The sequence below is a fragment of the Uranotaenia lowii genome, chromosome 1 (genome assembly GCF_029784155.1).
Source record: "Uranotaenia lowii strain MFRU-FL chromosome 1, ASM2978415v1, whole genome shotgun sequence".
NCBI classification, from domain to species: domain Eukaryota; kingdom Metazoa; phylum Arthropoda; class Insecta; order Diptera; family Culicidae; genus Uranotaenia; species Uranotaenia lowii.
In genome coordinates this window covers 146,085,544-146,108,184 of record NC_073691.1, presented here as the reverse complement: position 1 = coordinate 146,108,184, position 22,641 = coordinate 146,085,544, and the positions used below count along the sequence as shown (strand labels likewise).

Here is a 22,641-nt window from a genome sequence, read left to right as displayed (position 1 = left end):
GCAAAACACCGATCTTGGAATAATATTTCATCAAATTCTAATGGGAATATTTTATTTAATGACTGCTCTGCAAGTTATTATACTGTTGAATATCCTAATGGGCATTGTTTCTCTTCAATTAGAAATCCATCCACAATTGATTTCTTTCTAACGGATTTAGGCGAGCATTGTAGTCAATTAGTTACTCATGCGGACCTCGATTCAGACCACCTTCCAGTAACTTTTTCTTTATCCCAAATTAAGTCCCATTGAAAACCCTTTAAAATCAACTTTTAACTTTCAAAAGGCTAACTGGGAGCGATATAGGAATTTTATTGAACGTAATTTGGTTGTAAACGTTCCACTGAATTCAATAGAAGATATTGATTTGGCTGTAGAAAATTTGACAACTTCAATAGTCAATGCCAAAGCCGTTTCAATACCCAAAGTTAAACATAAATTTAATCAACCTTTAATTGATGATGATCTTCAGTTTTTGATACGACTGAAAAACATTCGTCGACGCCAATATCAACGTACTAGGGATCCTTATTTGAAATTTATTTATTGCGACCTTCAAAAAGAGATCAAACGTCGTTTAAATTTCATCCGTAATGAAAATTTTGCTAAAGCAGTAGAGGACATAAAACCCTACTCAAAGCCGTTTTGGAAATTGACTAAAATTCTGAAAAAAGCCCCAGAAGCCAATTCCTATTTTTAAAGATGGGGATAATCTTCTTTTAACTAACGCAGAAAAAGCTTAAAAATTAGCCCAACAATTTGAATCTGCTCATGATTTTAATTTAAACGTTGTTAGTCCAATTGATGCTCAAATTTCCCTAGAATTTGATGATATTATTTTTAAGCAAAATGTATTTGAAAGTTCTTGTGAGACAAACATTGATGAACTTAAATTGATTTTCAAAAAAAATTAAAAATATGAAAGCTCCGGGGGAAGATGGGATTTTCTATATTCTTATTAAAAAGTTGCCTGAAAGCACTTTAAATTTTTTAGTTAAAATCTTCAATAAATTTTTCCACTTGGCTTATTTTCCCAATAAATGGAAAAATGCCAAAGTAACTCCAATTTTGAAACCTGGAAAAGTGCTTCAGAGCCTTCCAGTTATCGACCAATTAGTTTGCTTCCTTCTTTAAGTAAACTATTTTAGAGAGTTATTTTAAATAGAATGATGATTCACATTAATCAGAATTCTATTTTCCCTGATGAACAATTTGGTTTTCGTCATGGGCATTCTACTACACATCAACTTTTGAGTGTAACTAATATGATTAACGCTAGCAAATCTGAAGGTTATTCAACTGGTGTTGCTCTTCAAGATATTGAAAAAGCTTTTGACAGTGTTTGGCACAAAGGTTTAGTAGCTAAATAAGCTCGATTTGATTTTCCTGTATATCACACCAAAATTATTCAAAATTATTTGACTAGCCGAATCTTACAAGTAAGCTATCAAAATTCATGCTCTGAAAGGACACCCATTAGAGATGGTGTCCCTCAGGGTAGTATACTTGGGCCAATTTTATACAATATTTTTACTTCTGATCTTCCAGGTAGAAGATTATTTGCTGATGATACTTTGCTTTCAGCCAAAGGTCGAAATTTACGGGTGGTACGCAGTAGATTGCAACAAAATTTAAATTCCATTTTGAATTACTTGAAAATGTGGAAAATTTCTCCTAACGCTTCTAAAACTCAACTTATTTTATTTCCCCATAAGCCAAGAGCTAAATTTTTAAAACCTAATGAAAATCATTCCATAACTTTTAATGGGGTTTCATTAGAATGGTCTGATCACGTGAAGTCCTTGGGACTCACACTTGATCGGAATCCTACTTTTAAAAATCACATTGAAGATATTCAATCTAAATGTAATAAAAACACTAAATCTCTTTATTCTCTCATCAACAGGACATCCCGCCTATGTCTGAGGAATAAATTACTCATCTACAAACAGGTGTTCCTACCAGCGATAATGTATGCAGTTCCGATTTGGTCTAGCTGCTGCGCGACGAGGAAGAAATCCATCCAGAAGATTCAGAATAAGGTTCTGAAAATGATTTTGCGGCTTCCACCTTGGCACAGCACCGAAGATCTTCATCGGATTGCGGACATTGAATCGATCGAAAAGATGGCCAACAAAATCATCTTCAACTTCAGAGGCAAATCGATGCAGTCTTCCATCGCAGAGATTCGTTCTCTCTACAATTAGTTTCATTTTAGGATAGTTTTAGTTTTTAGTGGTAAGTTTAAAATATTTTTGACATTACAGGATGTTCTCCTACATAAAAATACTTGATTGCGCTCAGCAAATTTAAGTCAAATAAATAAATTTTAGTGATTAGTAAACTATAGGGCTCTGGACAGTTCAGTATTGAACTGAACACCTAATTTAATGTAATAATGTAATTTAAATGTAATGATGAATTGGTACGAATAAAAATATATTTAAAAAAAACACCATTTTGATTTCTATTCCATAGAAAACCAGTAGTATTTCATAACTATTTTTGTTTGTAGTAGGAATGCCGTGTACATACACGGAGCTGCCAAATGAGGTTAAGCGCAATGGCCTACCTGTTATATTTCAAAGTACTATGGGTTGTGGCCTGCTTTTCTTTCCGAGAAAAACAAACCAAGAAAAAGCTTCAACCCCAAAATTCGGTACCTGCAAAAAAATGGGTATGCAACTCATTGCAAAACTAAATTTGTTCATCTCTCATCGTAATTAAATATTCAACTTTACTTTCTGCAACTTGTTGCATAAATAACAATTCTTGGTTGAAGATAATCAACGTCAAAAGTTGTGTTGTACACGCTAGGCAAATAAACAAAATGTTATTCACTTAATGCAATGTTTTGGTACAAGTGATCTGATGTATAACGTTAAAAAGCCCTTTTATACCCGAATTCTAAATTGGATTCCAATGATCCTGGCATGCAAACCCAATCAACATTTCTTATTCGGCATACTGTCGTTGGCGTTGTTGCCATAACACTGTCGAATGTCATATTAACCGACAATTTCCCATCAAATTCATGAGAAAATAGAGTCATAAAATCTGCTGCACGGCAAGGCAATAAAAAGATCTCCTTTTGGCTTCGTTGATGGGTTTTGGTTGAAAAGGCGGCATGTAGCTAATGTTGTAGTTATGCCCACATTTGTTCGGAATTGGAGCCTGAACTCTCTTTCTCCGCTTATTTCTCTGCTGTCATGATTGTTGTTCTTGATTTGAACCCGGCCAAAATCGGCAAACACTGACCGGTGGATCGTGTGCGAAATCCCCATAAAGCATGTTATTTTCCTGTTCCTTTACAGGGCCGTGGTATGTTCTGTTATGTTATGTTATGATGCCAGAAAGCACAAATGTAATGTATCATCACACCGCAACCGAGCGAACTTATGCGTGCGCACAGATCCGAGCTCGGTCGAGCAGAAGACACACGCGGTTTTTGTTAATAAATTTATGACATATTATAATTCGTTACACGCAATTCCCGTAGCGAAAGATTAAGTTGTCGGTACCATATAGTCTTGATCTGCGAAATTGCCAAGAAAAGATACCGAAGTAAGGCACATCCCATACAACTCGCGATTAACGTGTTCCAAAATGTTGCTGTGAATATTCAGATAAAAATGAGACAAAACGAACTCAAAAACATCCAACAAGCTGATCCGAATTATTCAATTCTGCTTCCATGGAATTAATTTTTTTTATATTTTTAAAGCTTGCACACTTAAACACACTAAATTTACAGTTAAGCTCAGGACTATGATCCTCCGAATCACAGAAACACTGACATTTGCTCACGAGATTCGTTAAAAAACATTGATGTTTCTGAGGTAAAGGGAACACATCCGAATCTCGTAACAATCCCTTGATCTTAAAATTCAAATAAATTCTCTTTCGAAAGCCCAGGGAATCGACTTTTCTTAGGAAAAAAATGTCCTGGATCACGTGACACAACTTGAAATGCACCAGCACGCGTGCCTTTACGTTCGTGTTTTTGTTTTTTTTTAATCTTTCTTGGTTGTTTAATACGCAAGGGATTCCACCGTGATCAAAATCTGAACAGCAGAAACATTCAAAGCAAGAGACTTTTTATTAAAACTATTAAGTTTAAGATAATTAAAATAATAGATAATTCAAATATGTTGTTTTGAAGCTATTTGGCACAAAACAAAATACGGCCAATCACCTACTCGTTTCGACAAAAAAGATGGAGTGACTGAACGCCATGCAGGTGGAATTTAATTTGTTTCAATTTTTTTTCCGGGATTTTATTTGTTTGTTTCAAATGATCCACTGAGGGAGTTTAAAAGTTCCAACGGAAATAAATCGTCCAAACAGTTTGGACCAAACTACGGCTCATTACGTGGTACGGCACCGCAGAAATCAGACAAGAACGTTCAGGGTGGCCACAGAACCGGGAAAACCGGGAAAACCGGGAAAAAACCGGGAATTGAAAATCGAACCGGGAAAACCGGGAAAAAACTGGGAATTTAGACCCAAAACCGGGAAAATTTAGCAAAGGGAACCGAAATTCAGTTTTGGTTCCAAGATCAAGGAATCAATCTACAATTCTAAATTCAGAATAATAATTTGAATTTCAAAGACAGAATTGAACAGTTCAAAAAATCATATCATAAGTATCATAAGAATATCATAAGTTTTTAAACTTATTAACTACTGTGATTTCTCTTCAATTACCCTTCAAAATAAAAAAAAAACAAAAAAATTCATCGAAACCCTGAGTTTAAACCTGCCTCGAAGAAAGAGATGAAAAATCTAAAAATTCTCTTAAATTTTTTTCAGATATCGCAAATCATGATTCATTAAAAAAAACTATCAATCATGTAGAAACAAACGAATCAAAGATCTTTTTTTTTATAATTGGGAAATTTTAAAAAGATGATAATATTCTAATTTTTCAGTGATTTAATTCGAGAGTTAAAAAAAATACCATCACGGGGTCCAAACCATTTTTTAAGTTGTTCGTTCAAATTTTTCGATAACTGGTCATAATTTATCAAGAAAATTTCGAATTACACTTTTTAAAGCTTGGACATGTTAGGATTCCTTTGAAAATTTGCAAAAATCGTGACAAAAATTTATATAAAATACTCATATGAAATTAAAGTATCAGGTATCAGAATGGGGGTAGGCTTAATAGCGGCACGTTATCCAAACATACGGGAAAATTGTGCCTAGCCTTTTTTTATCCAAGATTTCATCATTTACCTGAGAAACCTGAAAAACCTATAAAAGGAAGAAATAAATTCAATCTATTTAAGATGGCATAAAGCCTTTCCACTAGGGATTATTAGCATTAAAGCTCTTTTCTACATTCGGTAAGGAATGATAGAATGTTTTTTAAGTTTAATTTCTTAAACTCAGATTCGCTTAAAGCGTAAGATCCCAGAGTACGAAAACGTAGTCTGGCAAATGAGGGACAGTTACATATAAGATGGAAGGGATCTTCCACATCTGATTCACAACTACCACATACTGGAGATTCAGCACGCTGAATGTTGTGCATGTGATAGTTGAGTTTACAATGACCGGAGAGTGCTCTGATCAAGATGCTGCAATGAGATTTATTTAAAGTTAATAAGTAACTCGATATGATTGGAGATGGTTTTTCTAAAAATAATTTAGTTTGACGACAAGTGTCCAACTCTTCCCAGTATCGTTCATGCTGGTCAGAGGACCAAGCTTGAATTTGGTTTCTGAACCAACATGGTGATATTGGGACAGCCGGCTCTGGTCCGTAAAATTCCTTTTCCGACCCAGCTCTAGCGAGTTTGTCGGCGCATTCGTTTCCAAAAATTCCCTTATGTCCGGGTACCCATAGAAGGTTTAATCCATTGCCTTCAGCAAGTTCTTCGATTGCTTTCCGGCATGCGACTACCAGTTTTGATCTAGAACTGGAAGCACTGAGTGATTTGATAGCTGCTTGGCTATCTGAACAGAAGTAAATTGTTCTGAACATAATCTTCTTTTGAAGCGCAATTTGCACTCCATACATAATAGCATATAGCTCAGCCTGAAAGACTGTACAATATTTTCCTAGAGGTTGAGCATATTCTATGTTCAACTCGTGACAGTAAATTCCTGCACCTGCACGGCCGTTTGATAATGAACCGTCAGTATAGAATACAATATGAGAGGACATTTGGTCTTCTACGAAACCTGATAACCATTCTTGAGGAGAAGGAAATTTGACTTTAAACCCCATGTAGGGAAAACTACTCGAGAGTGTTAAATCGTTTGGCGCTAGATTAAACTTGTTTAATCTAACTAATTCAGGCCACACATTTGTATGACTCGATGATCTTTCGATATTTCCTGACAGCCAGAGACCAACTGCCTGTAGACGAAAAGCACATGAGAAGGCTTCCTGTTTTAGGAACAAGTGTAGAAGTTTGATAGAAAACAGAGCTTCTAGTGCTGCAGTAGGAGTTGTTGTGAACGATCCGGACATCCCCAAAAGACACATTCTTTGAAGGTGATTTAGTTTAGTCCGAACTGTTGCAACTTCTCCTTTCTGCCACCACACTAGACACCCATAGGCCAGAATTGGTCTTACTATTGTGGAGTAAATCCAGTGAATATGTTTGGGTTTGAGTCCCCAGTTTTTTTCCGATTGCACGTCGGCATTGTCCGAAGGCCATGCATGCTTTTTTGATTCTGAATTCGATGTGATCAGACCAGTTTAATTTGGAGTCAAGAATGACACCCAAATATTTAACTTGATTAGACACGGTGATTTCGGAACCATAAAACAGCAGAGGGCGCACCCCGCGGGTGATACGTTTTTTAGTAAATAAAACAATATTAGTTTTTAGAGGATTAACTGAAAGTTCTACATGAGAACACCATCGTTCAACAGAGCGCAGAGCTTGTTGCATTATATCAAATAATGTGCTTATGCACAAACCTCTTACCAGCAGAAGATAATCATCTGCGAATCCATAGGTTGGTATTCCACGGTCATTGAGTTTTCTCAACAAGCCGTCTGCAACTAGGTTCCACAAAAGAGGTGATAGTACACCTCCCTGTGGGCAACCACGTGTGCTAACTTTTGTAATTGAAGCCTGTCTTAAAGACGAATGAAGATTCCTGTTACTTAGCATTGCGCTTATCCAGTTAGTTATAACACTAGGCACTCCATGAAGTAGTGCCGCATCCATTATTGATGTAAACGAGACATTATCAAATGCTCCTTCTATGTCTAGAAATGCTCCTAGACATGATTCTTTCTGTGAAAAACTATTTTCAATATTATGTACTACGTTGTGCAGAAGAGTTAATGTTGATTTTCCTGTTTGGTATGCATGTTGTGTCGCATTAAGCGGATGTTGGACAAGGCATTCTTGCCTGATATGACAAAAATTTATATAAAATACTCATATGAAATTAAAGTAACACTGTTCAGAATTTTCACGAGCTTTTTTATGAGGGTGTGTTTATGTTGGTAGAAGACAATAGCAAATTCTTTAAAAATGTTAAAATGATTCAACATTGATAAAATTGATTATTTTTACTTTTTTCTTTTCGATGGTACAATGCAACAAAATTTCCGTTTTTCCGTTTGAAGAAGGTTTAAGACATGGGTGGCTAACATTTTCAACAGGCGGGCCAAATTTCAGGAATGAGATTGGCTGGCGGGCCAAAAAAAAACAAATTGTATTAAAAAATAGAAACAGATTTTTGGAAATGCTATAAAAACATTTGCCTAGGTCACATCGAATTAGGATTAAGTTTGCAGGTTGCCCGGTTTTATCCGGGTTTGCCCGGATATTTAATACAAATTTTGAGATAAGTCCGATCCGGCTTGGTTGCCCGGATTTCATTGAAAAATTCTCAGATTTATTCCCCTTTTTGCCAAACCGAACGAAAAACAATTTGATTTGTTAAAAAAAATTATGTATGCATCCAAAAATAGAATATTCTTTTAGTAATTTCTAAAAATATAATCACGAAAGGTTTTGTGGAAGCCTAACATACGATTTAAAATCTGCTGATAACATTAAGTTTTTTTTGCTATTAATTTGCATTGATATTGCCTGAAGTTTAAAGGTCGACAATCATGAAATCAAATCCCAATTTTTGCCAGGTTTTTAGTTAAAAATTATTCGGATTTGTCCGGCCCGGATACGTGCTGAAAAAAATACGGGAACCTAAGTATAGATTCATCTTTATAAATCATTTTTGTTACTTGCATATTTTTTCAAATTTTACTCCATTTGAAAAACAGTATAAATTTTACGCAATATGAAATTAGTTTTGCCTCCCAACTGATGTACGTCAATCTTTTCAAGGCATTTAAAATCTCATCGGTTTACAACGGACTTGAAGTCAATTTTATGGTTTCAAATATAAAAAAAGACCACCCATTTTCCAAAATTTTCAAGTTTACCGTTTTCCTTAGAAAAATTTAGAAGAATTTGAAAAAAAAGCAGAATGCAAAATATAGCGTTCACAAGCTTTTGACATTTAAAGAATAATTTTTTCAACGAACTCTAGTTATATCACAATATTGATTTTTCAAAGTATGGACCTTAACCTCAACTCAATCCAACTCTTTCCAAATTTTTCAATATCTCGATATGACAAGAGTATTTGTAAGGCCTTCTATAAACAGGATAAAAACGAATTCAAATCTTTTTTAATTATTGCACCTTTTTCAAGTCAAAATTTTGCTAAAAAAAATCTTTCTTCTGAATGATTTGTCAGAACAAGACCGGATAACTTCCCAACTATTGATTCTGTCTAGTTTTTCATTATTGATGTTCATAAATACAGAGCAAGATGCCTATTAATAAATTTTCTGTTAAAGCTTAGCAAACAATAACAAATTGGAAAAAATTACAAAGCAAATTTTCGATATTTTACATAATTTTGTAAAAGTTGTTAAGTTTGGATGGATGTACGAAGTTGTTGAAATGGAATTCATGTTACGAATGATTGAAGTTGTTGTATAAGTATAATTTGAATTATGATATTAATGCGTTTGTGTTTTTTTTTACGATTTTTAAACGATTTTGATACGATCTTACTACCTTTCAGAGGCTATCCAAACTTCTCATTAATGAAACTAGAGTCCGCTTGAGTGCTCTTCATACAAATGATATGTGGTCACCAAAAACCAATCGGGAAACATTGAAAAATTTATGATGAAATTAACAGAAAATGTGTCAAATACCGTACAATTTTGATAATTTAAAAATTGTAATCGTAATTTTATTTAAACAGTGACGGTAGCCTTTTTTGTAAAATTATATGAGACCCGCAGAGCCGAAGGGGTATAAGTGCAAAAATGATCGATATATAATACCAAACGATCCTCCAAGTTGATTTTTTGAATTTTTTAAAATAATTTGCATACTTTTACGTGCGAAAGAAAAATGTTTTAAAATGTTTGAAAATGTATAGAAAATGGCCAAACCTAACAAATTTAAAGCGTTATTTCTCGAATTTAGTTTTTATACACGTTTACCCCTTTGGCTTATATCATTTCAAAGAGATTTTCAAATCCGTGTTTTGAATTTATTAACAGTAGATTCAAATATATTTTTCCAAATGATATACGCAGACCAAGTTTCAAAATTGAAATTCCTTAATTTGAAACAAAAAAAATACAATGGGGTAATCTCAAATGAATAAATGTTTTAATTTTCCTTCATCTCAAACTTTGATATGCTGTTAAATAATCCCTAAAAATATTAAATCAAGACGATGCAACTCGTTGTCCATATTTTTTAAACTTTCAATGTCAGAATTCAAAATAGAGATCATGATTTCCATGTTCTGCATGTTTTAATTATAGGCCTTTTCAAAATAAAAAAATCTTTACTGAATATAAAATAAAATCTTTTTCAAACTTGGCTGAAAACAGAAGACAAGTTTTTCGGTAAACGGGAGGGTTAACTGAGGTGATTATGAACAAAGATTTTTGTTTTTGGTCTTATCTGTTCATAATTATCCAGATGAATTTGGGGTAATAATGAACGCTGTTAAAATTCTTGTTACGTAACAATTTTTTATGTTGGCAATATTTCTAGATAAATCTAAACACTGCGCATAGATAGGATTAACGGTTTTTCAAAATTTACCCTTAATTAGTCATGGGCAATTTTTAGATTCACAAAGGAACAAGATACCATGTCCTACAAGATCTTGATGATTATTGGTACACATTTAAACACTAAAGATAAGTTTAGATAATCAAACAATGCCTAAAACCAAGTGTTCATAATAACCCCGTATTTTGAAAAACATGGAGAAATTATAAACAATCCTCTGTAAATCAATGAGATAAATTTTTAGTAAAAATGTTATTGGTACTTTATTGGTACTTAAATTTGGTATTTTATTGGTACTTGAAGATGCATTTATTACTGAATGTAAAACCTCTGGAAACAACATTTTAACTGAATTTACTGTGACTTAACCCATAACGGTTTTGTGTAGGATGTTTTTCATCATTTAAAAAAAATGTGATGAAAACCTTGAAAAAGAATCGAGTTCGTCGAAGTGTTCAATGATTTGAGTGTTATGAAACAACCGAATCAATAAAATATGTTGAAAATTTTGCTATATTCCGACGAAAATAGATAATGAAAGTCTGGAAAACCTTGAATTTTTGACCGGGAAAACCGGGAAAAACCCGGGAATTTCAAAATTAAAATGTTGTGGCCACCCTGGTTGATCTTAAACAGGCGATTTTTGTTTTGAAAAAATAAAGGAATAAAAAATTTACTTTTTATTGATGTTTTTTTTTCAACATTTTAGTTGAATTTTAGTTGTTGAAAACAAAGGTCGAAATCCTAGCACAGGAGAAAAATTATTCGAAAATTGATTAAGTGTGTATACGTAAATCAATAAATGGCATTTTGTCATGCCAAGATACGGGGAATGCCATGTTAAGACTCACCTTCTCTTTTTTGTTTAATTCATATTGAAATTAAAAATCTTAATAAGAAGTGGTGTCAATTGAATTTATGGTTTATCAATCCAAAAAGACATATGTACACCTGTTAAAGAGCTGATAACTTTTTTGCCTAAAAAGATACAAAGTTATGATATTCGACCGGAGTTCAGCGAAAAATTTCCTTGAAGGAATTAATAAATGGACACAAAAACCATTAGCAGGCTTGGTTCCACAGAAGAAACAAGAATGATGTTGATTGTTCAGTAGGGGAAGAGGGGGCATAATGCCCACGTTAAGAAGAAAGCCTTGTTTTAGAGAACATTTGAAAAGAATAACTGTAAATTTCGATTGTGTTTGGAAGTTTGGTTTATTTTTTGTCTAAATCTGATAGTTAGAAAAACTGGAAGGTCAAAAAAGGTCACAAATTTAATGGAGTTTGAAGAGTAGGCTGAAAATTGGATTTCAGATTCAGTAGGGGCATAATGCGCATATGTGTGTACCCAAACGCGCCGTTTAACGTTTAATAAGTGTTTATTGATTCAAGTGCCTCCAAAAGTGTTTGCCAGGTAAAAATACTTCTATTCTACTTCGCAGATGGAAAAAAGTATTGCTACGCGCAGTGCTGCCGGATATATGGAAATTCTTGTGAATAGTTAATAAAATCTATATTAAATTTAGTAATTTCAAGTATAGACGTTTATATTCAAGTTATGTTTTCCAATACAACACATAAATATCTTTAAGATTGTTGTGATAAAACTGCATATAAATTTAAATCAATATGAAACATGCTTAAAGATAAACGGACATGGCGCATTTCGCCCCACCTAGACATGTTTGTTAAAAATCGTTCAAAACAGCAGGAAAAATAATTGAATAAGGAAATTTTTCGTTTTGTGATGATTTTCAAGACCAATGTTCATCATTGTAACAGATGTCAGGTAATTTTTTTTTTGCTTACTGATTCCGTAATACCTTGCGAAAGTTAAGGCATAAACTTCAAGGAATATGGCTTGAAAAATATTTTTGAATTTTTGCAGGGATTTACCGCATATTTGATGCTAATTTTTTGTACAAAAGGTTTCTACTGTTAATTAGAAGGGAATGACGTACAGAATTCTTAAAATAAGTGTATTTCTAGCTAGATATCGCAGTGGGGCCTTTTTCCCACACTGGGCATTATACCCCCAGTTCCCCTACAAAATATTCAATTTTCCTATACAAACCTAAAAGTTCAAATTTACTTATGTAAACGTTAATTAAAAATTCTGCAAAAAATCATGCATGAGTTTTGGACCAAAAGGAAGCTTTTAAGATTCCAGGGTTTGAGAAATTTCAAAACGACACCAAATTGACTCATTGTATAATGCCGTAATCGATATTTAGGTTGAAAATTTGTTCATCAGTCTGAAGTCTGAAGTCATGAAGTCTGAGTATGAAATCTGAATCTGAAATCTGAATCTGAAATCTGAATCTGAAATCTGAATCTGAAATCTGAATCTGAAATCTGAATCTGAAATCTGAATCTGAAATCTGAATCTGAAATCTGAATCTGAAATCTGAATCTGAAATCTGAATCTGAAATCTGAATCTGAAATCTGAATCTGAAATCTTAATCTGAAATCTGAATCTGAAATCTGAATCTGAAATCTGAATCTGAAATCTGAATCTGAAATCTGAATCTGAAATCTGAATCTGAAATCTGAATCTGAAATCTGAATCTGAAATCTGAATCTGAAATCTGAATTTGAAATCTGAATTTGAAATCTGAATCTGAAATCTGAATCTGAAATCTGAATCTGAAATCTGAATCTGAAATCTGAATCTGAAATCTGAATCTGAAATCTGAATCTGAAATCTGAATCTGAAATCTGAATCTGAAATCTGAATCTGAAATCTGAATCTGAAATCTGAATCTGAAATCTGAATCTGAAATCTGAATCTGAAATCTGAATCTGAAATCTGAATCTGAAATCTGAATCTGAAATCTGAATCTGAAATCTGAATCTGAAATCTGAATCTGAAATCTGAATCTGAAATCTGAATCTGAAATCTGAATCTGAAATCTGAATCTGAAATCTGAATCTGAAATCTGAATCTGAAATCTGAATCTGAAATCTGAATCTGAAATCTGAATCTGAAATCTGAATCTGAAATCTGAATCTGAAATCTGAATCTGAAATCTGAATCTGAAATCTGAATCTGAAATCTGAATCTGAAATCTGAATCTGAAATCTGAATCTGAAATCTGAATCTGAAATCTGAATCTGAAATCTGAATCTGAAATCTGAATCTGAAATCTGAATCTGAAATCTGAATCTGAAATCTGAATCTGAAATCTGAATCTGAAATCTGAATCTGAAATCTGAATCTGAAATCTGAATCTGAAATCTGAATCTGAAATCTGAATCTGAAATCTGAATCTGAAATCTGAATCTGAAATCTGAATCTGAAATCTGAATCTGAAATCTGAATCTGAAATCTGAATCTGAAATCTGAATCTGAAATCTGAATCTGAAATCTGAATCTGAAATCTGAATCTGAAATCTGAATCTGAAATCTGAATCTGAAATCTGAATCTGAAATCTGAATCTGAAATCTGAATCTGAAATCTGAATCTGAAATCTGAATCTGAAATCTGAATCTGAAATCTGAATCTGAAATCTGAATCTGAAATCTGAATCTGAAATCTGAATCTGAAATCTGAATCTGAAATCTGAATCTGAAATCTGAATCTGAAATCTGAATCTGAAATCTGAATGTGAAATCTGAATTTGAAATCTGAATCTGAAATCTGAATCTGAAATCTGAATCTGAAATCTGAATCTGAAATCTGAATCTGAAATCTGAATCTGGAATCTGAATCTGAAATCTGAATCTGAAATCTGAATCTGAAATCTGAATCTGAAATCTGAATCTGAAATCTGAATCTGAAATCTGAATCTGAAATCTGAATCTGAAATCTGAAATCTGAATCTGAAATCTGAATCTGAAATCTGAATCTGAAATCTGAATCTGAAATCTGAATCTGAAATCTGAATCTGAAATCTGAATCTGAAATCTGAATCTGAAATCTGAATCTGAAATCTGAATCTGAAATCTGAATCTGAAATCTGAATCTGAAATCTGAATCTGAAATCTGAATCTGAAATCTGAATCTGAAATCTGAATCTGAAATCTGAATCTGAAATCTGAATCTGAAATCTGAATCTGAAATCTGAATCTGAAATCTGAATCTGAAATCTGAATCTGAAATCTGAATCTGAAATCTGAATCTGAAATCTGAATCTGAAATCTGAATCTGAAATCTGAATCTGAAATCTGAATCTGAAATCTGAATCTGAAATCTGAATCTGAAATCTGAATCTGAAATCTGAATCTGAAATCTGAATCTGAAATCTGAATCTGAAATCTGAATCTGAAATCTGAATCTGAAATTTGAATCTGAAATCTGAATCTGAAATCTGAATCTGAAATCTGAATCTGAAATCTGAATCTGAAATCTGAATCTGAAATCTGAATCTGAAATCTGAATCTGAAATCTGAATCTGAAATCTGAATCTGAAATCTGAATCTAAAATCTGAAATCTGAAATCTGAATCTAAAATCTGAAATCTGAATCTGAAATCTGAATCTGAAATCTGAATCTGAAATCTGAATCTGAAATCTGAATCTGAAATCTGAATCTGAAATCTGAATCTGAAATCTGAATCTGAAATCTGAATCTGAAATCTGAATCTGAAATCTGAATCTGAAATCTGAATCTGAAATCTGAATCTGAAATCTGAATCTGAAATCTGAATCTGAATCTGAAATCTGAATCTGAAATCTGAATCTGAAATCTGAATCTGAAATCTGAATCTGAAATCTGAATCTGAAATCTGAATCTGAAATTTTAATCTGAAATCTGAATCTGAAATCTGAATCTGAAATCTGAATCTAAAATCTGAATCTGAAATCTGAATCTGAAATCTGAATCTGAAATCTGAATCTGAAATCTGAATCTGAAATCTGAATCTGAAATCTGAATCTGAAATCTGAATCTGAAATCTGAATCTGAAATCTGAATCTGAAATCTGAATCTGAAATCTGAATCTGAAATCTGAATCTGAAATCTGAATCTGAAATCTGAATCTGTAATCTGAAATCTGAATCTGAAATCTGAATCTCGAATCATTATTCGAGTCCATTCTATAAACTTATAGAACTTTCGATTAAATTGTGAGGTAAATCCAATAAAACTTTTTTATTGATTAGCCCAGAAACAGTAATTTTTCGAACAGAATTGCATTAAATGGTTTCAGAGTGGAGTCAATCTGAAGATTGATAGCCCCAAATTGGCCGCAAATCTCGATCCGGGGAACACGCTTAACCGTGCTTAATTGACCCATTGCACTGAATCTGATGGCACTCGTAATTTGTTTATTAACCAATTCTTTGGGCCGTCTCCTTTAGATGATGCATCTTTTGCCACGAAACCTCTTCGAGACGGTACAACCGACGAGAGGAAGATGATGATAGGGTTCGTGGTGGCTTTATCAGCAGCAACTCGAAAGAAAAGGTCACAAGCTCATCGCAGAATGTTGACATTTTTGATACCCTTGCTGCGTCGTCGCGGAAGGTGCCAATCATCGAAGCCACTTTTCCAACTTCGACTGCCATTCGAGCCAATTTCGGGGTTTGTCTTTTAACATCCAAAGGGTAATTATTTCATTGGCTTTATATGAAGGTGCATGCAATTAAAAGTGTAATTATAATTTCCTCAATTCATGTGGAGGCAAAATTTGCAGATTGAGTGGTCAGCTCAAGTTGGCAAAATTGGACTGGCCAGCCATTGTGCAGGTGGTCTTCAGGCGGAACAATTATTTCTTACGATTTTAATTTACTAATTTGGAGATTTAAATACGGTCAATTTACCAGGTTAAAAAATCCGGTGACAGCGTGCGGGGGTTAATTTTGCCCAAATTTATGAACATTCGATTTAAACCGGCAACGTTTTCGACGGGATTATCAAAACGAACGGGACATTTTAATTAAGCTGCTGCATTATTATGTACTCCGGTCATGACTGAGTCATTAAAATCAATATCACTGAATTGTCGTCTGGCTCGAGTAGTCGAGTTAAGTTAGGGCTATCATCAATGTTATTGCTGTTTTTCAAATATTAAAAATCAATTACGTCTACCGATGGCGATGGTTTATCAAATGGCTTTCACTTATTCACTGAAAAATAAATTAAAAATGTTGTTTATTTTCAGTAATCGAGTTCTTCGCCTTGTTCGATGTTATTCGAAATCGTGTCATGTATCCATCGGACGTAACGAGGAATGTCCACGTACACGTATGGCACGCCCGGTGGCGAATCCAGGATTCCGATCGACAGCATGGCCACCTGGTACATCCGGTTGTGGTATTCAACCTCCAGAGCTGATCCGGCACCGCCAATCAGATCGATGGTGCGGTTCAGAAAGCTTCGAGCGCAGATTTGGCCATCGACCAGCCGGATCTGTTTACCCACGAGCTCGACACATTTCGGCAGCTCGACGTACTTCATCCAGAACTGCTGCGGTCGATCCCGAGTGGTCCAGAGAGTGTTGTAAACATTGGGAAGATTAACGGAGCCGATTTCGAATTTTATTAGCGGAAGACAGATCGGATGAACGGCTGCAGAAAAGAAAAATGAAAATCATTCACATTTACGCATAATTTGAACTTCCATTTAAAATATTTACAAGAAGAGGAAATTAAAGACAAAAAAGACAAAAAAGACAAAAAAGACAAAAAAGACAAAAAAGACAAAAAAGACAAAAAAGACAAAAAAGACAAAAAAGACAAAAAAGACAAAAAAGACAAAAAAGACAAAAAAGACAAAAAAGACAAAAAAGACAAAAAAGACAAAAAAGACAAAAAAGACAAAAAAGACAAAAAAGACAAAAAAGACAAAAAAGACAAAAAAGACAAAAAAGACAAAAAAGACAAAAAAGACAAAAAAGACAAAAAAGACAAAAAAGACAAAAAAGACAAAAAAGACAAAAAAGACAAAAAAGACAAAAAAGACAAAAAAGACAAAAAAGACAAAAAAGACAAAAAAGACAAAAAAGACAAAAAAGACAAAAAAGACAAAAAAGACAAAAAAGACAAAAAAGACAAAAAAGACAAAAAAGACAAAAAAGACAAAAAAGACAAAAAAGACAAAAAAGACAAAAAAGACAAAAAAGACAAAAAAGACAAAAAAGACAAAAAAGACAAAAAAGACAAAAAAGACAAAAAAGACAAAAAAGACAAAAAAGACAAAAAAGACAAAAAAGACAAAAAAGACAAAAAAGACAAAAAAGACAAAAAAGACAAAAAAGACAAAAAAGACAAAAAAGACAAAAAAGACAAAAAAGACAAAAAAGACAAAAAAGACAAAAAAGACAAAAAAGACAAAAAAGACAAAAAAGACAAAAAAGACAAAAAAGACAAAAAAGACAAAAAAGACAAAAAAGACAAAAAAGACAAAAAAGACAAAAAAGACAAAAAAGACAAAAAAGACAAAAAAGACAAAAAAGACAAAAAAGACAAAAAAGACAAAAAAGACAAAAAAGACAAAAGACAAAAAAGACAACATACGAGAAGTATAAATGGGCCTTTAGTCAGATATCAGAAATGAAATTTACTTCTCAGATTTAGGATTGAAAATAAGAACAAGAAGTAAATAAAAAAAAACTTACCACTAGTGAGAAGCACCTCTCGATCAAGTTTGACCATTGCAATGTCGTTGTCGAAAGTATCTGCATTGAACGCATGATGGACGAAAACATTTTGAACTAGGCGTTTTTGTACCGGTTCGGAACACCTTGTTCCCTCACAATCCTGCTCGGTGCTTAAATCGTACTCCCCAAGAACGACTTCGGTGCTAAATACAAAACAATAATAAAAAGCTGATAAAATGATACAGTTTCTATACTCTTATCAGCGTATGGTCGAGCTTAACCTTAACCTTTGTTTATGTTTGTTGTTGTTACTGTATAATTTTGAACTTACCGATTCAAATCGAAGTTGTTGCTGCAGACGGCCGTGGATAGAACAAAACTTGGCGTAATCAATGTTCCATGACAAAAGTGGGTTCGAGACTCGTCCGGTTCGTCCGGATAGAAAAACAGAACCAACCAGGGAGATTCCTGTAAACGGCCTTCCGCTGGACGCTCCCGATCTTCATACTCGCTGTGGCCACAGTTCTTGTTCAGTACATCGCTCAGCTCCAGCTGGGCCTTATCCGGGAAGTGGAAAGCTGTTGAGGAAGTGGGAGAGTCAAAGAAGTAGTCCAACGTTTGAGCGCGTTTACTCGATTAATCCGTTATTACCTTCGATTGAAACGATCGCTAGGATTCCAAACCAACAACAAAACACAAATCTAGGGAACTTTCCCATCTTTTCCGTTGGCGTGCGCAAATCTGAATTGTCGATCTTATTCAGCGAATGATTTAACTGCCTCTGAACAGCAGTTTATTCCTGGACTAGGGCTGCATCAACAATTCAGTATAAACGCGAAGCTTCCAATCCAACTGATCGTTCCACTCGAGTTCTTCTGTTTGGCTGTTATCAGTAGGGTGATGGTACTGATTTCAATCGTATGAACCTTTAAGAAGATTTTAAAGTTTTCACAATTAAACGTGCCACTCAGAAAATCGTTATATAGTTTATTCGATTCACAACATTTATTTTCAACGCATGTGTGATTCTACCCTATTAATTAAAATCCGGTTTTTTATGGACTGTACAGAATTTCGGTCTTCTAACTCAATGATGATCCGATGGGAAAATCCCCTATGCCCGGTGAAAGACGTACAAGTAAGTTCCATGTTGTGCGAAGCTGTCTTTAGAATTCGATCAGCGGAATATTGCTAGGATCTCGGCTGTTTTGTTGATTTCTCGATACTGGGTGGTTGGAATTGGTGAGTCACTAACCAATTAGCATAGGCTTGTCAATAAACGAAAAAGAAATGTGGACTTGTTGGGTTTTTTTTCTAGATGTTTTTTTTTTCTGTTGCAGTGCATTCGAAAATACTTTTCCATAACATTAAATATTTAGTCCTTATACCGTATTTGTTTATGCCGAGTGTTGCACTGGTGCACCACTAGGTGCTGTCAAACTGTTTGTTTATTCGGACGGTGTTGCACTGGTTTTGACCTGGTGTTGCACTGCCATCGGGCGTTAGTGCCCCGAAAATTTTGTCAGTGTTGCGAGAGAGCGTGGGAGTGAGTGAGGTAGCTATACACTGACGACGATTTGCGTTTGTTTTTGTCGGGTACGGTGGAACACCGATCGAGGGGAGAAAACAAATACGGTATTAGATAAAGGCGCGGTTCTAGAGCTTGCTGTTAGGGAGGTAAAGGGGAAGGCGAAATAACAAATTTATAAAACTCAGTTAATAAAAAGAAAAGTTTAAATTTTATGTAGAGATTAACCACCGTAATTTATATTTGTTACCACAGAGAACAGACGTACAAGCTAGCCCACGAAACTTGTGTAAAAATCCCAACACCCTTTTTGAACTAATTTTTGTTTTTTGGCTACGATTACGCCTTTTCGAAAACTGGGCACTTAAAAGTTGATTTGTAACTCTTGAACGGCGCAATAGATGACACTGTTTGCAGTCAGTTTCTAACGTATTTTTTTGGTGATAGCATTTGAAATTTTACACACTTTTTTGACGGTTTTTTTTTCGAGCTTGTACGTCTGTTTTCTGTGTTGTTACTTTTTACTGTTTAAATTTGAAAAAATCTCAAATTGTTGGGGAATAGTTGATTCGTAAACTGATTTGATACACATAAGGGTGGTTCTTGTTTCCCAACTTCGGTGAAAACTTGCTCCCACCTTCCAATCTATGATAAAACCTTCAATTGACCTTCAAATTCGTATTAAAAAAGGGAAAATTATCAAAAAAAAATGTAATTAATTCTGCCAGCACTGCGAAATCACACAAACTTTTGGACGTGATGGTTTTAAGTTAAATAACAACTTTGTAGAACATTTCGAAGCGTTTCGACGCACGAGAAAAACGTTACGTTGATTTTACGTTAGCTTTATTTTTTTGTTTATTTTCATCAGAATCCCGGATACTATTTAACCAATTTTATCAATTATTTGGTATCTTCCATATCTTCTTTTCATTTATAATATTGTTAAACCTTTTTAAATTAAAAACAAGAGCTCTACAATGCTACCAGATATTAAATATTGTTGTTTAAGTAACATTTTAAATGTAAAGATTTACAGCATGCTTATGCTTATGCTTATGATACATACACAGCCAGATCTTGTCAGCATCCCGGTGAGTAGTAAAAATACATTTACTACTCATCTTAACTAGGCCGGGCCCACTGTGCAGTATTGGACGCAGAGACAACTGGAACACAGGGAAGAAGAAACGTGGACAACAGTACCATACATTTCCATGACTACCTATAACTAAGATTTTAGCGTTGGAAGCACATATACTAATTTTTTTGTGCTCCTTGATGATGGTTCGTGTGTATTCGTCCTTCTGTGGATGGAAATGATGTTTTTTTGCACCGATATCCAAAACCCCATGGTATACGTAATATTTTCTTCCATGTTTCCTTAATTTTTTCCTTCAACTTTTACTTATTTAAATTACGATTTAAGTATTGTATTGACGTGAATAGTTATAGTTTAAATTTAGAGTTTCGGATTTCGATGCACTATCATTTCTGGTCTTTGACCTTGGATATAGCGCCTTTGCTCGCTCTTGAAAAGAAACATTAGAAGAACAAAAAAATATAATTAGTGTTCCCAAATCCCCTTCCCCCAGGTAAACTTTTATAAAAATAATACAATGCCCACCAATCTCCTTGAATAGAGTTAAGTTTTTGTATTTCAAATGAATCACTTGAAAAAATACTGTTTTGATTAAAAAGTAATGAAATTAAAGGATACTTATCTTTAAGCCATCATGAGGCCTTCAGCAGGTTTTTGTAGATCCACATCACAAAGTAAAAATCTGCATGTTCCTCAGTTATGTATCAATTTATACCTATCGCAGCAGTCTAACATTCAAAACCAACCCGCCACCCATGCACGTGAGCGAAAACATAAATAATAAACAAAATTTGGGCCACGTTTGACCATAAGCAATCTTCAAAGTTCGCTACACGCCAATGCTAGAATTTTTATTTGAGCAACTTTTAACTAATCTCAAAGCTTCAGATCAGTTTCATCAAACACCACTTTAAAAAAACTCGCATTTCATTTTTGCGGTTCAGATCCCCATAGGCCAATTTGTAAACACAACTTGACGATAATCTTCGCCTTTTAGGGAGGCTACTTTTAAGTTTATCCCCTGCATATCACTTGGGTCATACGTTGGTATAACTTTGCTTCACATAACTTTTAATTTTCACTTGATAATACTTTTATCTCCGAAAGTGATTATTGAAACAGGAAAGAAAAAAACATGCGTGCTTAAACCGTTTCGATTTTCACTTTGAATTCCACAAACATTTCCTGATTTCTCCAAGAACACTGAATTCTACAATAATTCAACTAGGAAAACTAAATCACTTTTAATGATCGCGCAGCGGATTAGTTCTTGAGAATTTCCCCATTTGAAAGTTAGTTTTATACAATTATTTAAATAATATTCCTACCGACGGAGAACGAAAAAAACGCGTCCGATGCTGCCAACAAGTCATGGCCTCCTCCCTTAAATGTAAAGATTTACAGCAAAACATAAACATGTTTACAACGTTACAGTGTGGGGCAGGCTTGGCAAAATTCATCGTCATGAGGCGTGAAGCTGTGACTGTGAAGCCTCTTGGTCCGTCAAACTCAATTGACTGTTCCTTAACGACCAGTCACTTCGTTTGCCAGTCATTCAACCCCCAGTCGTTTGAAGCTAAAAAAATAACCTAGTCAAGCAATCGCATTCAAACGACCGATGACGAAAAAGAACCGCATTTATTATTATTGTTGCTCCTGCCAGCAATCCGAAGACGACCGAAGACGAAAAGAAAAGCATTTATAATTATTGTTGCTCCTGCCATGAAGCTCGTTTTCAGTTTTTTATTGCTATTGTTGCTCTCTGCCAGCAAGTCGTTCAATTAGTTGTACCTGCCGTCGTCAGCAGCCGATCGAAGTGTGAAGAGATTTGCCAGTCATTCTCAGGAGAAATTTTGACCATGTGTAGGAGCTTCGCCAGTCGATGATGAAGAAATGTTGATTGTTGTCGTACTTTATCCGTCATGCGAGTAGTGAGGCTCCGTCAATTGAGAACAGTGCCAGTCGTTTGATGAAACAAAACTAGTCGGGTCAAGCGTGACGTGCGAAATTTACCATCACTGGTGTGGGGCATAACTAAGTACCACAAACCACTATAAATAGATTCAAAACTGGCAACCTTGTCGAGGAATAGCTTTCGAGATTTGAAACTCATCAGGATACACAAGAAAAAACAATTAATCTGCTTTTGGAGCATTTTCATACCACATCTGGTATTTGCCTCCTGACTCGCCTGAAACTTTTATTGGATGACAATGTTCCAATCACTCAATAAAACCGGGAAAGCACTCGCCATACTTTTTCGAGAAGATAGGGGATAGTTTGAGTGCTTTATCAAAACGTCGCTTTACCATCACCTTTGTTTGGGTTCCCTCCCATTGCTCGATAGAGGGTAATGAGAAGGCTGACTCTCTGGCAAAGGTGG

General features: G+C 34.4%; 1 protein-coding gene across 1 annotated transcript; it reads right to left on the bottom strand.

Moving 5' to 3' along the window:
* Positions 1-16,113: 16,113 nt before the first annotated feature.
* LOC129738435 (chymotrypsin-like protease CTRL-1) lies at positions 16,114-18,493 on the bottom strand. Its single transcript, XM_055729645.1, has 4 exons — positions 18,280-18,493; positions 17,960-18,206; positions 17,647-17,831; positions 16,114-16,597 (listed from the first exon to the last, which is right to left on the bottom strand). Exons 1-4 carry the CDS (start codon positions 18,344-18,346, stop codon positions 16,188-16,190), a joined length of 909 nt encoding a protein of 302 aa, XP_055585620.1. The 5' UTR covers positions 18,347-18,493; the 3' UTR covers positions 16,114-16,187.
* Between the last annotated feature and the right edge of the window lie 4,148 nt (positions 18,494-22,641).